This window comes from Mixophyes fleayi, chromosome 2, assembly GCF_038048845.1.
Source record: "Mixophyes fleayi isolate aMixFle1 chromosome 2, aMixFle1.hap1, whole genome shotgun sequence".
Lineage (NCBI taxonomy): Eukaryota > Metazoa > Chordata > Amphibia > Anura > Limnodynastidae > Mixophyes > Mixophyes fleayi.
Window position 1 is genome coordinate 154,896,593 of NC_134403.1, and position 17,473 is coordinate 154,914,065.

A 17,473-nucleotide genomic window follows, 5' to 3' on the forward strand; every position below is an offset into this window, starting at 1 on the left:
TGCGTGTAAATACCATTATTACGGTAGTTTTAACACCGGCTTTTTGCGAGCAGAAAGCCGGGTTAGTATTACCAAAATAACGGTAATACGTTTAACACGGCGGTACTTCGGGGGGGAATTGAATTCCCCCTAATGTTATATCTCACCCCCCCTTATGTCACATCAGATTGAGAACTCTTGGAGAATATAAAGATACTGGGTGTCATGTGGAGTTGGACTCATTTTACATAATAAGAACGCAAATATTAATGCGTCCAAAAAACTGATGTGTACATGCTGAGCGGCACATATATTAAGTGTGATTCAGCATACTATGTTATATGGAAATGCTGCATGAACATACATTTTACTTTCAGTATATCATCATGTGGTAGAACGCCAGTCACCATTATTAAGTTGATAATGTTTACTGGCGTTTTGCTGTTACTTTTGCAGTATCAGTGTTTTTAATTTTAACAGTACTTTTACTTTTGGGCACTACAGGTCCCACTGTCCTACAAGCAACAGCAGGCTCTGGCAGACATGGGTTCGCTGGCACTTGTAGTTCTATGAGCTCCACAATATCCAAGCAGTTTATGGCTGCCAAAGCTTGCTGCTACCAGTAGTGCCACAGAAATAAATTATCTTTCAACTATTATGCCACGGTGCACAGATGTTGGGAGGAACCCTAGTGTGTTCAGCAGGCTGGGGCTGTGTGGCATTATGACACGGGGATCCCACCCAGACCCTGTTATAGCCTTGCAGGGGGACCTCACACTGCGTGTTACCCTGTAATTGTTGTAACCGTCCCAGAATATGACTGCTGGTGATGGTGTCACTTTAGGGGAGGGGGAATGTAATTTAAAATATATATATTAATGCATTACTTTTTTTAAACACTGGCAAGGTCCATGTTGATGATCACCATTATTATAACGTATCTGGTAGCAGGGTTCAGGCAACTACAATAGATACATCTCCTGACATCCTGACTGATATCTTCGGCTGCTTCCCCTTATGTTAACATGCACATACTTTACTTGCCCTATGCTTGACCACCCCCATCCCTCCCCCATTCCCCTTCTCTATGTGTGAGTGTATGGAGACTGATGGCAACTTCACTAAATGCCGAGATCTCCAAGTAATTATAAATGATATACCCTACAATCCAGTTATAGGCAACCTGATACGTTTCTAGGGGACGCATGGTGAGGCTCTCTAACCAAAGGGGACGAACATTGCCTGTAATCTCAGGAGTAATTTAGAGCAAAACATTTAATCAAAGAAAAACACCTATCTGTAATAACATATCAGCAGGCATTTTAAACCATACTTGCCAACTTTGGCAAGGTCTGCTCTGGGAGATAGAGGGGGTGGTGGGCGTGTTAGGGTTGGGGTCCTGCGGATCGCGTCATTTGGCCCTGCCCCCTAAATGGCAATCACCTTTTCTGACCAATTGCAGCAGGGGGCGGGGCCACAATGACACGCATATCGCGTCACAAGCCCCCCACCCCCGCCACTTTACTACTTCAGTCTTCAGGAACCGGGAGTCCGCAAGAACTTCCAGAGATTCTGGAGTCTCCCGGAGTCTCCCGGGAGAGCAGGCAACTATGTTTTAAACGTACATTGTACAGATGTGAATGGAAAAGTGTATAGACACATAGGATAGAATGGGTTTCATTTTCCCATGTGGTTGCATGCTCTCCACTTGTGTTAAAAACAGTCGGGTACAGCCTGCATACAAGCATATGTCTAACAAATGTACAAGGAATGTAACTCTCTATAAAATACCTATGTATTATATTCACATATAAGAAAATAAGTATTTTACATGGTGTTTTAAAATGATGTTTTTGAGATAAGTTAAAGTCTAAGTATGTCATACCATTGCATACGTAACATTTCATAGATTTTGATCCATGAGAACTACATAGTCTATTTGAATCCCAGAGCCTAAGAGAGATCTACTAAAAGATTATTTTACAACCTTTCCTTTTCCCATCAATAATTATTATTCAAGAATTTGAGGGATATAGAAAAGAAAATGTGTGTGTGTGTGTGTGGGGGGGGGGGGGATATACAATTGCAAGAACAGTTCAATGGGCAACTCCAAACAATGGAGTAAGATAAAGTCTACTCAAAAGTTTCATTTGCATCTCCGAATAGTTAATGTTAAGACAAATGTAAAGACATTTAGACATTTGATGAGAGGTGATGTAGATCTGTTCCCATTGTTTTACATCCTTTTTCTAAATCAATCAAAAATGCTATGAATTTTGAGAAGGAAACAGCAATTGTTTGTCCCAACTCTCTAAGCTATGAACTGATGATTTGTTTGCAATTTCCAGTAATTTACACAATGTTAATTCACCAGCAAATTTTAAAAATCTCAGAGCTTTTCCCATTTATTTCAGTGTTCACAGTGAAGTAAATGGAAAAAGCTCTGTCTATGGCGCTTTCCATTATTAGCATAAAGAGGACGTTACTAGTCTTGACTTGGAAACACAGCTTGAGTATGGTGAACTGCAAATTATCTTTTTTGTCAATTCACCTAGAGCACTCCAGCAGCATTGATCAGCTTATTAACACATTAACTGAGAGTCTTTAATTGCATAATTAATTCATTTGTTACCACTTATGCTGAATAATGGAAGCTTCCACCACAATTATATTAATGATAAAGTAGTAACTTTTCAATATTGGTCAAAATCAATATGTTAAAGTAATTAATCACTTATTTAAGAACTTCCAAATCTTTATTAATGTCAGTAAAATCAATTCTGCGAGGTCTTGCTGAGGACATAGAAAAAAAAAACACATTTGGAAACAATCCCAGAAAGATTTCAAAATATCAGATTATTCCATAAATTGCCAATTTGACTAGTAATATAAATCTCCACCAGTAGAGCTTATCCCATTAATTTCAAAGCACCCATTTAATTTGATGCAGTTATAAGCGCACCTTTGTAAACAAAATTGAAATAAATGGGCCATTCATTTCAATGCTTGAAAATGCATACTTTATTTTACATCTCACTAGTTTTAACTAATTTTGAGTGTTTAAAAACAATGAGTTTAATTTTGCTTATTTCCAATATCAATTTAGTAAATTGATCTTTCAAAGATTCAATGATTCTACACTTAAGATTGACAAATCTGTGATTTTTATGCGCTTTCTGAATTTTTATTTCAGAGATTTAGAAAATTGGTGCTTTATAGATCAGTTTCCTTTTAATGGATTTGGTGAATAAGGAATTGAGCTGGAAATCACACAAACAATACAGAATTGTATCTCTATTGGATCCCACACTAAATGTTAAATAAAGTAATCTCTTGGAATAAATCCTTGACTTCCCTTTTTCTATCAGAAGATCAAACGGGTTTCATTGAAAATTTACCAGAAAGTGATATAAATATTTTTTTTAATAACTAGTGAAATATGAATATATAACAAATTTTAAGGGCACTTATATGACCTCTACCATATGTTGTCACTTCTGACAATAATAGTATATTTATATTTTATTTTTGTAATATCTTACAACCTTTTTTTCCCATAAATAATTTTTATTCAAGAAGATTTTATAATCTAGTTACTTCTCCAGCTTTCCCACTGTATCATCACAGCAATTATAATTGATTAATAAAAATGATTAATCTCTCAGAAAACAGATCATACCTTTTATTAATTTTTGTCCACATCATATTAATGTTGTCTCTCATCAGCTCCACTTTTCTGGTGTCATCAGTAGAATAGTCACGTAGAAGCTTCAAGGCCAAATCATTTGCCACATCAACATTTATCTGCCACTGACGAAGTTCCTTGGAAAATTGCTGTGGGAGAAAAGGAATTGTTGTTCATTTACTGGATAGGATCAAGAATATGAAAACAGAGGACTGCATTTTTTTTGTCCAATAGGCTTTTAAAACTCCAACATCGATAAGACTCTAAAAAATATTTCAAGTCTATATTATCATGCAGGCTACAAAAGCCTGTAAAGAGATCATGGAAATTATTTAAAATAGCTATTTATAAAAATAAGGCCACTTATAATAAAAAAAAGAAAGCTTGCTTATTTAGTATGTTATTTAGAAATGTATATATTGATTGTAGCTACTGTTGACATGCATGATAGCCATATGTACTAGCACAATCAGTGTATGCCTGCTATAGCTTGTATCAAATGTGTTATGTATTTACTGCCACCTGCTGGAAAGCAATATAATTACATAGGTAATACAACCTATGCTTTTCTGCTTGAAATGTTGCTTAAATGTTTACATTGCATACAATAAACACATTTTTAGACTTGAGCTCAATCTCATATATTAGAATGTCTTGAGTCTTATAATCACACCATCCAAATTATTTAATAGTTTACATCCAGATTATACAACACTAAAAGTAAGGGGAAGTTCCTTCTTTTTTGCAGCACAACTCTTCAGATAACCTCTCATTTATGCACTGCTCGTTAATGTGCACCATTACAGTATATGAAAGGAGTTCATGGCTACGTCTTCTTTTGAATCTGAATGACATAGTTTGCATTTCTATCTTTTAGATTTTATGAAGGACCAGATATGATATATTTTTACTTAAAGGAAAAGTTTAAAAACAGTTGCTTTGCCGTTACTAAAATGTATCAGTACTGAGATGTAGTTTAAGCTATAAAACAATGAGTTTAGTGGTCCTTTCTATTAAAGCTCAAAACACCTCAGTCAAGTTCTAACAAATGATCTGTATTTGGCTTGTATTAAGCTGCAGTGCACGGGGAAGCACCTTATTCCTATGCATTGTTGTACTCTCTACTGAGTCTTATTCCTATACCTTTTGAACTCTCCACTGAGCCCCTGGCTTTTAAAATACATCAAATACTAAAGATAATGCATTTCAACATTAGGAATTCAATCCTTGCTAATTACATTCTTTTCACTTTGACCAAACTTTTTTCCTTATCTGCACTCACCACTTAGGTCTTATGGAGCATTGACTGGCTTTCAAGATTAAGAATGATAAAACAGAGGTCATGCCTTTGTATATTTTAACACTGCTTCTCACTAGTTTCAGAGAGAATTTTTATGTTATCACTGGTAGATCATGTCCAGAAAATATATTGTAATATGTCTCACAACTTGATACTACCCAATATGACCTGGCAAGTCTGTATTTTTATACTTTTTTTGGATCCTTTTTATCCATTTAGGCCAGTGGATCCCAAACTTTTTCAGTTCGAGGCACCCTGAGCGTCTCCATAATTTTATCAAGGCACCCCTTAGTCAAAATAATTACCAAGTAGTCCACCACCTTCCATACCACCAGCCCTGGCCGCGGTACCCCTGTGAGATCGCTGCAGTACCCCAGGGAGCCACGGCACACAGTTTGGGAACCACTGCTTTAGGAATTCTTTGAAAATAGCAGCCAATGGTTATGAACATCATATAAACTAACTCCCATCCTAGTAACCTATACTGTTATAGACTGTACGTGCCAATTATTAAGTATTCTTTGCGCTGCGTAATAGGGTGGCACTATATAAATAAACAATAATAAATAAAAACTTCCTTGAAAACCAAACCTGTGGGATTGTTAAAAAACAGGAGCTCTCCTGTTTGTTTGATCTGTGAAATTACTTCTACTACTATGTGTAGGATCATTCCTGGGGGTAAATGTATCAAGCTGAGATTTTTCAGGCGGGTTTGAAAAACCAATCAGATTCTAGCTATCAGTTATTTAGTACATTCTACAAAATGACAGCTAGAATCTCATTGGTTGCTATAGGCAACATCTCCACTTTTCAAACCTGCTGGCAAACTCTTAGCTTGATACATTTACCCCCTGCAGTTCACTGATTCAGCTGGTTTCTAAGCAAATAGTTACAAGCTTCATTCAGTTCTCTGTCTGGCAACCTCAGGTGTCCAATCATCTACCACACTCGTGCAGTTCTGATTGGTGCTGCTGCCTTTATAAACCTTGACTGTGAAATGTAACTAGATCCTCGGAAAGGGGGATGATGAAGGTGAACATCCCGCAAAGCGGTTCTAGCAGTTGAGGATCTCATGCTACTCTGCCCTTAACAGACATCTGGTAGTTGATGTCAATCAAAAGATCACCCATGGCAACCAGCCATTTTATCAATGTAGAAATTTATAAACGTTGGCTGCAGTTTGGGCACATTTCATTCCATTCCATTCTCTATGCATTGTGTAAGAAAATCCAATTTATAGTTTGGCTAGCCAGATTTGCTTAAAGGAAATAAAATAATAATATAGACATAAATGAAAGATCACATTTACAATAGGTCATAGACCCTTTTCTTGTGTATAAGACAGTTACAGTTTTCTTTCTCTTATCTCCTAACAGAGATTTGTGTTACTTCTGTAAAAATTCCCAATGCTGGAGAGTTCAACTGGGAAACTCCACAGAATAAGAACTGAGGGCTGGATAAGACTGAAGGGAATTAAAAGCTTTGCTGTAGCTTTAACTGGAATTATTCTCTTGAGTTTAATAGTTAACTATTGGGAGTCCACCCATATGGTGTCATAAGGGAGGGGGACAGAAGCTATAAGTGGAATGGGCGGACAGTTATTCAGTCTCTGCAGATCTGGACGTTGCCCTTCCACCCTCCCTGGTTGTTGGTTCTTGGGAGCATGAGGAAACGACTGGATGCTGTTCAGGATGGGGCTCAGTTACTGGCGGATGGCATGACTGTTCGTGTCCCTGGATGGAGAGTGGCCTGGAAAACGCAGTGCAGTCGACGGCCAGTGGTTTTAGGCGCACATTTAAGGTATTGGGCAAGATGAACCCGCCTCTATTCGAGTGAATCGGCTATAGTCTCGGTACCGCCCCTGTGAGTTGCCCTGTGGTTGCTTTCCGTCTAGCCCAGAGGAAGGGCGGGTTCTGTAAAATCGTGACGCGGTGTCCCGTCAAGGTAGATATGTGTGCCCAGGGTGTGATTGGTTGGTCCCCCACTTAAACCCAGATAATGAGGTCCTAATGGTTAATGCTGGGACAGTTGGGTTTTGCCTGGCAGACGTCGGACTGACTGCTTTATTCTCCACCACCATATTTAAATAAATCATTTAAATTTTCCACACTCAGGTCTTGTGTTGTTATTTAAGGTGATAGTTAAATAAGAGTAAGAAGGTAAAAGAGGTCAAAATATCAGACATAAACCTTTAAAATGCTCTATATACTGCTACTGGGAGGAATTCAGGTTAGAAAAGCAAGGAAAGATGAGGCACAATAAGGTCTTCTATACAGACAGCAGGGTTCATAAACTTGCTAAGTCTGTAGCTGATACGTTTTACTTAGTTACATGCAATATATTCTGTTTTTGTTACAAGGATTTACTTGCTTTTTTTAAAATATATGTAAAGCCCTGGGTATTTTACAGTACTGTTTTTAAAACTACCTAAGTATACCCCTTATTAATGCACATTTGAAGATCAATTCAGGAACTACAGTAGGCTAGTCATGTTGGACTGGATGGCATTAGACTCACTGGTTCATTGTTGAGATGCCAAGTCTGTTAGAAATAAAATTAAGTCAAATCGATGGAGTAGTTTATTACGCACATGCCTTTTCGATTATTCTTACACATTCTATTTCCTTTAAAAATTTCCTTTTGACTTTATAGGTGTAGCCTGATTTAGGATCATTCTTGCTATCTATTACACACGTTCCACTTATATAATAACTAGTATTTTATTGCCCCAAGTTTCAAAAGGATGACTATTCCTGTAAACCTGACAAAGCCTTAATAAAATGTATCAGTATGTACGTGCATTAAGAAAAAAGCTGTGTCTCCGCTTACGTACATTGTGTTGAAATTTCTATGAAGATTTTGAGATTCTTATAAAATTTAACAAGCCCAATTAAACTGGAAAACTGCAATTACAGAACAATAGTAAGTCGGTTTCATCATTTAGGTCGAACAGAGTTCAGTCAAAAGTATATTTTTCAGAACTTCAACTAGCTATTAAAAATGAACATCTGAAATAACAGCAGCAAAAACATTCTTTGGTAGTGATGAAGAAATGTAATGTATTCCACTAAGAAATTACGAAAAAAAAGAGTTGTGGGTTATTTATTTTATTGCTTTGTCCATACTGAAATATTTCCCATCCTACATAGCGCTAAGTAAGGAATGTCAAGCATTAAACAATGGTCATGTGAAATATTTAGTATGGATACTCTAGTGGCAGCTAAATGTTTTTATTTTTTAACAGGTAAAACAGTCCAGCCCCAGCCAGGCAGCTATGGATAAGCCTTCCCAGGAAGACATGAATAGGTCTTAATCTGTCAATAAAAGCGTTATTGGTGGAATACTGTGGTGGGCTGAGCCCATAGTTATCTACGTGGGACTGGACTATTCCCACTGACAACCAAGGGAAACAGGGACTGCTAAACCATTTAGTAAGCTATTGGAAAACTAAGACAGCTGGGTAAGATGTATTACTGCATAGAGCACTTTACTGTCATGGTATGATCCAAAATCAGTAAGAAAGTTTTGTGGATAATCCCCTTCTACAACTTTTAATTCTTTAGTTTGACTTTTAGTTAGTTTCTTCTGTCACAGGTTGACCTCATTTGCAGAATACGGTTTCTGTTTTCTTCTCTTTTATTACTTGCAGGACAATAGGGAAATTATATCATTATCAACATATAGTTATCCTAACATCTATCTTTTTTGCTGTGAAGATTAATTTGCAGTAACAGGTTTAAGGAGGACAAATTATGGTAATTAGGGTCATAATTAAAAAAAATACACCATGTAAGCACTACAGGGGCTTATGATCGTTAAATTGCCCGAATGGAATAAAATGCACACAGAAGAACAAGCACAGCAGAATATTCCACCGGAGATGCAGTTATGTTTTTTATTATTTAAAATGAATGTGTGCTTGGGAGGCAAGGCTATCAAAGAAATAGGTGTTAAAAATAAAAGTGTATTGATCAATGAACCTTTTTTGGGGGAGGGGGTATCTGGTGTTTCCTCCTTAGGCAAAGACTTTGACTGATGTGATTCTAGTATTGTGTTCTTTCCACAATTTGCACTGTTTCTTTCCTGTCCCTTTTACGTGTCTCTCCATTATTACCTATCTTGTTTTCTGTATACCCATAATTTGATATGTTTCAATAAAAATATTGAAGTAAAAAAAAAAAAAAAAAGTATATTTCCCAAACAAAAGCATTCAAATTAATTGCCTTTTGAAGTTCATGAAAAGAGATGGTAGCAAGAATAAAATTATTCATGTATTTACAGTAGTTTTGCAGTTTCCTTCCAGCAAGTACTCAAGGTCCATCCAGCATGTGCACAACTGTTATGTACTAGTAAATTGCACAAGCATTAATAAGCTATCCTAATACAGGTACCCATAATGTTATAGCAATACATCTTATGGTTACGCAATTATCACCAGTCCAGCTGCCACTGGCTCAGGATCTTAATAGGAGTAGGTAAAAAAGAGCTGATGTGTCAACGTGTGGTAGTTCCTGATATACATTTTGCAATGTACAGTTTATGTTACCTATCACTGATGATCATGCCAGTGGATGACAACCCATTTCCTGACTTCTCAGACTTCACTGCTTCATTAAATGGTGTTATGTTTGCACATTTTAGTACTTGACTTTCCTACAATGTCCTATCATAGCAAGCCACGGAAAGCCTATGAATACAAAGGTCACCAATCTGTCAAAGGAATATCTAGTGGAATAAGTAGCTCAGTTTCCTTCAGATTATGCTTCCATCATGGACTGTTCCGATATCGCTTACTAAGCAAGTATAAATTATAGAAACATAATTATTATACTATACTATGGGGGAGCAACGGGTCCTGCCATAATAATTTGGGAAAGCCCTCCAATGGCAATCTTCCTGCCTGTTGAGGTCTGTACTGGTGTCCAGAGGAGAATGCAGATATATGAGAATGCAGGTAGCAAGCTCAATTTTCCTTGGACACAATCGCACAAGGTAAACATGCATGCACATTCACTTACACCCTATAAATGCCTTATATTTGTCCTATATGAAAGCTGCACTCATAGCTGTAGGATAAAAATGTGCTGTGTTTAATTCAGAAGTAGATGAAATACAGATCAATCAAATAATGTCATATTTTATTTTATCAAATTGACAACTGTAATTAAACTGGGGAATAGTACAAAGTAAGCAGTTTAAAAAGGATTACAGACCTTGAGATCAGTATTTTGCTTCTTCAGTGATTCAACAGTATATGATATATCTGGCCAAGATTCAATCCTTCCTTTCGCTTTCTCCAACACCTGTTCAGTCTCACGACGAGCCTCTAGCCACTGTGTGGAATCTTTCAGCATTTCCTGGAGCTGTTGTCGCCGGCTCTGTAGGTGGCATTGTACGTCCTCCCACTGATTTTGTATTTTTTCAACTGTAAAACAGAAATTTACTGATAATATCTAAAATGCTGTCATTAATAATATGCAAAGTACTATGACATTTCCAAAATAGTATTGCTCTAGTATTTATGTCATCAATAAACCTCTAAGTGGCAAAACAATACATTGGTGCACCCCCGTGTTCCTGGGAAAGTGAGCTCATTTAAAAAAATGCATCAAGTTGTTTAATATAGGAAACTAGAGAGTAAGAGAGCAGTTTAATTTTATTCTATACAGGCAATTAATAGATCCTTTTCTTCGTAAAAAAAATAAAAATACAGCAGTTCTCACACAAAATATAAGGGCATGGAGAGCATAGGTATAAATAAGAACCTTCCTTGTTTTAACATTCTGTATTGAGAACAACTGATTTATCAATCAAATCTATGCAAAAAGAAGAGGTATATGTTTGTCCATCTCCTTGGAATGTATACATTTGCATATACTATTTGGAAGAAAAGATCTCAAACCTCTCGAACCTTAGTGGATCTCTCATACAAACACTCTACTATTGCTTTTATGTAAACCTACATTTAAATGCTTTAGGAAAGAGGTCCACAACCTAAAGAGCTTAAAAAAACTGATCTTTTATGTAAGAAGTAGTGCTAGAGTGTTAAAACATTGTAGTTGAGTGTAACCTGCTCCGTCCTTTTTGATGTATAATGTAAATTTCTGCCAATCTTTGTCCAAGTCTTTAGAAAATAAATGAACTGTTTTGTTAGTGGCAATGTGTGCTACAATGTATTTTACCTTATCTCTTTTACCCAGTTACATAGGAGGTTTTTTTTATTTTTAATAAATAACTCAGCAGGCTATTTCCATTATCATGGAGTTTTGTTTGCTCCCAGAATACTCAGCACAACACATTAAATCCTGCATTAAGAAAATCCATCACGACAACCTCTAGTCAGCTAATTCTTTGACTATATCACTTGTGTAATGCAGTATTTCTAACCCATTAATCACTTCCATGGGTAGGAATCCACAAGAATCATCTATTTTGTGCACTGTTGTATTGTACTGTTCTATATTTAACTTATTTAAAAGTGTCGTACTAACACCTGTACTAAACAACTGATCAGTTGTGACACACTGGAAAGATTGACAATTGTGCAAAGTTTTGGGCTAAAGAGAGCAGCATGTAATTGTACAGGAACCAGAGAAAGCATCTCATATCCAATCATTGGATGTTCTCGGCCATTCTCAGACCAGAGCATCCTTCATCTTCCCTATTAGCAGGGTGTAATAGCCGAGCACGCTATATACAGTGATCAGATGTTTAGTGCATAGGAAATAGGAGTGATATATTTCCTTGAAAAGTCAGTAAATACTGCAAAAGAGCAATAGAACCTATATATTTTTTTTAAATTACAACGTTTCCTATTCATACCCCGGTCTGACCAAACCCAATCCCCCATTTCCAGTTAGGCCACTCACCTCTCCCATAGTTCACACCTCTTTTGACATCTGAAAACTGTTAGTGTCCAGCAAAAATCAGGACTGTGTCACTCACCGGACAGTTAGTGCCTCTGGTTTGGGACATGGGTCTCTCTCTCTTGCCGGCGCCTGTTCTGCGCTGCGGCCGTCCGCCATCTTGACCAAGGATTGCGCATGTGCAGAAACCACGGAATGTTAAATCTTGCTCATAGTCTCATTGGTCAATCAATCACCTCTCACTACTTAAGGCACCTGTTACTCTATTACCCTTGCCTGTTCTTGGTTCTCATTCCCTTGTGACTCCGAGGTGTTTCCGGTTTCTACTCGTGCTCTCTGTTTGTTGTGGAATATACCTGCGCCTGTACAAGCCTTCTCTCCATATCGTGGTACAACTTGCCAGCCGCAGACCACTCCATGCTACCTTGTTATATACCTGCACCTGGACAAGCCTTCTCTCCATATCGTAGTACAACTTGCCAGCCGCAGACCACTCCACGCTACCTTGTTATATACCTGCACCTGGACAAGCCTTCTCTCCATATCGTGGTACAACTTGCCAGTCGCAGACCACTCTACGCTACCTGGTAACATACCTGCACCTGGACAAGTCGTCTCTCCATATCAGTGGTACAACTTGCTAGTCGCAGACCACTCTACGCTACCTGGTAACATACCTGCCCCTGAACAAGTCGCCTCTCCATATCAGTGGTACAACTTAATAGTCACAGACCACTCTACGCTACCTGGTAACATACCTGCACCTGGACAAGTCGTCTCTCCATATCAGTGGTACAACTTGCTAGTCGCAGACCACTCTACGCTACCTGGTAACATACCTGCCCCTGAACAAGTCGTCTCTCCATATCAGTGGTACAACTTGCTAGTCACAGACCACTCTACGCTACCTGGTAACATACCTGCACAAGTCGTCTCTCCATATCAGTGGTACAACTTGCTAGCTGCAGACCACTTCATGCTACCTTGTAACATACCTGCACCCGGACAAGTCTTCTCTCCATATCAGTGGTACAACTTGCCAGCCACAGACCACTCTACGCTACCTGGTAATATACCTGCACCTGGACAAGTCTTCTCTCCACATCAGTGGTGAGACATACCGGTCATAGACCACTCCACGCTATCTAGTATTATACCAGCATCTGCAAAAGTCTTTAAATTTACCAGCGGGAACATATGTCAAGAGCAGCTTATCCTACTATTTTGCATGGTACCTGTTATTAGGACTAAAGCCTATAGTGCCTCTGAAGTATAGCTACGAGTCTCTGACTCTCCTGCTGCATTATTGATTGGTCCTTCCATAGACTTTATCCAGTTGTTATATATTGGTCTGCTGTATGCTACCTGTGTGCTAATGCACTTTGGAACTTTCTCCTCCTTTTATTACTGCTCATCAGTCTACCGTGTTACCATTGTTTCCATTGTTCAGAGACTCTGCATTTATATCATTGACATTCCCTTTCCTATTCAGTTGTACAGTTCCGTATATTCACCACACTTCCCAGAGGGCCGCGACCTGCACAGTGGCAGCCGCTAAAACCATACTCCCTCGCGGGAGTTCCTGGAGAAGACCAGCCACTGTGTTAGACTCTGCGCCTCTGGTAAAGTGAAATTCCACCTGGTGAATTCTGGGTAAAACTCCTAGTGCCCGTGACAGACTGTATGGTGATATGTATTATTTTAAATTATATTTAAAAAACAAATACATGTAGTTACTTGCTAAAATGTGCATTTATACGTGATGCTCCCAGTTAACCTATATTAAACCATTACTATTTTTAAAAGTACCGAGTATGTATAACATTTATATTTTTAAATGTAATGAATATCTTTATTGCTTATAAGTACCCTAATTTGAAGATGAAAAATATAATATACAGTGCAAAAAAGAATTTTAAGTTCCAGCTTTATTTTAATTGCGAAAATAAAAGATTGAACAATAATTTGTGTGCTTAAACGTCGCAGTTTTATGATTTTGTGGTAACACCATTTGACATAAAGATATACGGGACATAATCTTATTTATATTCAAATGAAATTTTCATACTGAATAAATGTTTCAATTAGTGTTGTGAAACTATAAATATTCTACAGATGAATTATTCATACATTTTCCCATCCAAAGTTCTTTATTAATTTCTACTTCTCAATTTATTATAGAGGAACTCTAATTAAATCCATATTTTACCCATTTGATTCACACAGATCTTCAATCATACTTGTACTTTCTTCAAGTGTGAGAAAGAAAATTTCTCTATGCATTGGTCATAAGACATTTATATATATAGTATTGTATTAATATGCTTGTACTTCATGTCACATGCGGACGACTATATAGTTCAGCAATAGACAATCCTTTGGAATCCCCACAGTTACTAGGATCTAGTAGCCCAAACATGTTATTCACAAACATTGTAATTTTTAAAGCTCCCAATATTAGATTTGATGGCAACAGTACCAGATCAACTAAATATTGTGAGAACACAGACCCATCTCCTCTGAGAAGTATTCAGCCACTGTAACTGGAGAACACAATATTGATAAGTAGATTGCTGTAATGACCGGGGCCTCAGACACTACTTTAATAGCTGGGGAATGGTGGTGAGATCAGTGTGAACACATGGACTAAGCATATAGGCATTATCCCTACATCCCAACTAAGCAAATTAGGACAGTATGTGTATTCTGATGAAAAGGGGTGTGCTCATGCCCCAATGAATGTTCCACAACATCCCCTAGGAAGTGCCTAGGGCTTCTGAAGCTCTGGGTCCTCACCAACCTCCTACCCATCTCCTAAAAATATCACTGCATTGCTGCGTGCAAAAGCGGCAGGTGAGCACCTCCCAAAAGTGCCAGCATTCGGGACAAACGTTTTTACTCTCATGACAGTGGGACAAATCCATCAAATCGCTTTGTCCTGCTAAAATCAGGACAGTTGGGAGGTATGCGTTATCTGTGTTCTGTAAATAACCAGAATAAACCTATGTCACATAATTAATATTCACCAACTTACTTCTCATAGCCCCACCACAGTGATTTAAAAAAAAAAAAAACACCTAATTTTTTTGTGGACTTGCTGCTTTAAAAGCATAGGCAGAACCTTGTACTGTTCTGACTTTGACAGAGTGTTAGGAGCGTGTTCTTTAATGTGTCTACAAATGTTCCTGCAGCATGGACTAGTATGTTCTCAATGTGTGTTCTGTAGAACTCCATTTTATTTTATGGAATGCCCTGTACATTGCAGGCATTGTTGACATTAACTCAAAGTGAAAGCTTGGCAGAAAGTGTGTGTGTACTGGTTTATTTTGCTTTCATTTTTTTTTTTTCTATCATTGCCCATTGTGAGGTTGAATTTACCTCCCAGTCTATTACACAGACTGTAGTTCATTCAGGAAAGGTTTCCTTGAGAGGTGGAAGGGAACTGGATACCAAACAGGAAATGATCAGTTGGTAAAACAAAGGATTTGAGCTGGGTGCCTCTTTAGAAATCAACAAATATACAAATGTTTTGTTAGCTCTATAGGCCTTCTACAATGTTCACAAATGAGTTTTGTGCAATATTTGTGGGAAAGGGAATACTTGCTTAAAGCTGAATAATTAACATTTTTTATTAGACAAGGGATAGGGATGATATAAATTGGTGCTAATCATTATCATTTCCATGTAATGTATTAAACACTGCATTGCATATAACAATTTTATATGGTTTGCTATTTATTTTGCTAACTAGCTTTTGCAAAGCCTATTTGAATCAGTGTTGATCTCGATAAACATCAAGGGGACATCTCAACACACCATGTATTTTAGTGAACAATAGTTCATGTGATTACTTTAAATTCACTGCTGCTGAAGGGAAGCACATTGCTTTGAAAATTGGTGTCAAGTTGTTCTGCAATGAGTAATGCCCTTAAGGAAAATTTTTAAATACATTACTTTGTTAATGTGGACGCATATTATTCTAATTGAATGTATTTTGTACAACAATCAAGCAAGCCACCCGCCTCCCCACTGTTCCTGGAAGATGTTATTCAGCCAGGGATGGTTCATGCTCTACTGAATTTCTATATTGACCTGTCTAGTTAAACTGGAATGCAAGATTATGGAGATGATGTAATAGCGGAGCACTTATCATACACATGAGCAATTGAACAGTACTCCTAATTTGGCTAAAAGATATAACAGTGGTTATTCATTTTACAGTTGATAAACTGAATGCAATCAAAATATAGACAAAGCTAAAGTTTCAAATGTTTTTTCACTAAGTAATATTAAACTGCATATTCAATGCATCTATTGAATTACATTATTTCATCAATCTTATTTGAAGAAAGTTAATATGTTGCTATAGCATTATTGGTATATATTAGATGCACTCCAATTATTCAAAGTGGTTAAAAAGTGATTGAATTTAGACAGTTTGGGGCCTCAAACACGTTAGCAGTACAATTGTGATTTTTTTTGGGGGGGGGGGGGCTGGTTTGATTTGGGTTCCACTGTTGTGACCGAATTCACAATTTGAAGATCAAGTTTGCACTTCACAGACACAACAATATATGTTAAACTATTAACTGTTGCCTGTTCAAGTTTCAATGGCTGCATTTTGTAGTTTGTTTTTTTTAAATGGAGAACCTTACTGAGTTTGACATTCACATAGAAAACAGCTAAAAATACTATACAATGTAGTCATTTCAGCTCAGACATGTTCAAACAACATGGATAAACCTGTTCACACTGCTCAAACTTGGTTACAATTAATTGCACATTTGAACTTACTTCGACAAACAAGTTTGAGAACCACTTGAAACAAATTTAAGCATCCAGCATTGAGAATATATAACAAGGGTTAGACATTTGCAATAAGCCAATGCAACCAATTAAACATTTGTTTAAAGGTAGCCATGTAACAATACAGCTGCCAAGCTCATACATGTGTTTGGTCAAACTGGACAGATCTGACCAGTCAGTGTTCAGGCTAAACAGCAAGATCACATTTTTGGCAGGGAACAATTAAAAATGTATCAGGCTTCAATAGTTCTCAGCAATCTTTAGTGCACAGAGGAGCTGCACTTTATTCATAGTGGGTGCATTGCATACAGGCTGGTGCTGACTAGTATGGTAATATGTCTGATATTGCATGGCTATGCATGATCGGTAAATATATGCCTTATTTGTGCTTGATAAGAAAAATTGGAAATGAATGAAAAAACAAACAAACAAATAAACTTATGCATTCCTTATAAGGCATATGGAAAAAGGCAGCATATTGTTGCTATTTAACTCCAAAGAGTATGGTCAGAATGTAAACAAAACACAGACTATATTATAACTTCGGAAGCACTGCAATTCAGCCCTTGTCAAATTGAGGCGAAGTAGTTGACTGTGTGATCGATGAGCTCCTTGATAGGTGCCTGTTAATGCAGTTTGCCTGCAAGACAGTGGCTCCATCTGTAGCTACCACGGATAGAATGTTAAACGTCTCCAAAATACTGTTCTTACCAAATAAAGAACAAGAAGCATTTCAGTTACTGTAATTACCCCCAATGTCTTTCAAGAAAAACCTCTTAATCTTTTTATGTGAACAGCCACTGACAATAACTACTCACTGAATATGTTAGGTACTTC

At 37.4% G+C, this 17,473-nt stretch overlaps 1 protein-coding gene across 9 annotated transcripts in view; it reads right to left on the bottom strand.

Annotated features, from left to right (window-relative positions):
• DMD (dystrophin) overlaps window positions 1-17,473 on the bottom strand; it is a 1,967,742-nt gene that overhangs the window by 556,846 nt on the left and 1,393,423 nt on the right. For all 9 annotated transcript variants that reach the window (XM_075200299.1, XM_075200300.1, XM_075200296.1 and 6 more), the window contains 2 exons: window positions 10,178-10,389; window positions 3,659-3,813 (listed from right to left, as the gene is read on the bottom strand). In XM_075200299.1, coding sequence (XP_075056400.1) covers window positions 3,659-3,813; window positions 10,178-10,389 — 367 coding nt within the window. The remainder of the gene's footprint in view (window positions 1-3,658; window positions 3,814-10,177; window positions 10,390-17,473) is intronic.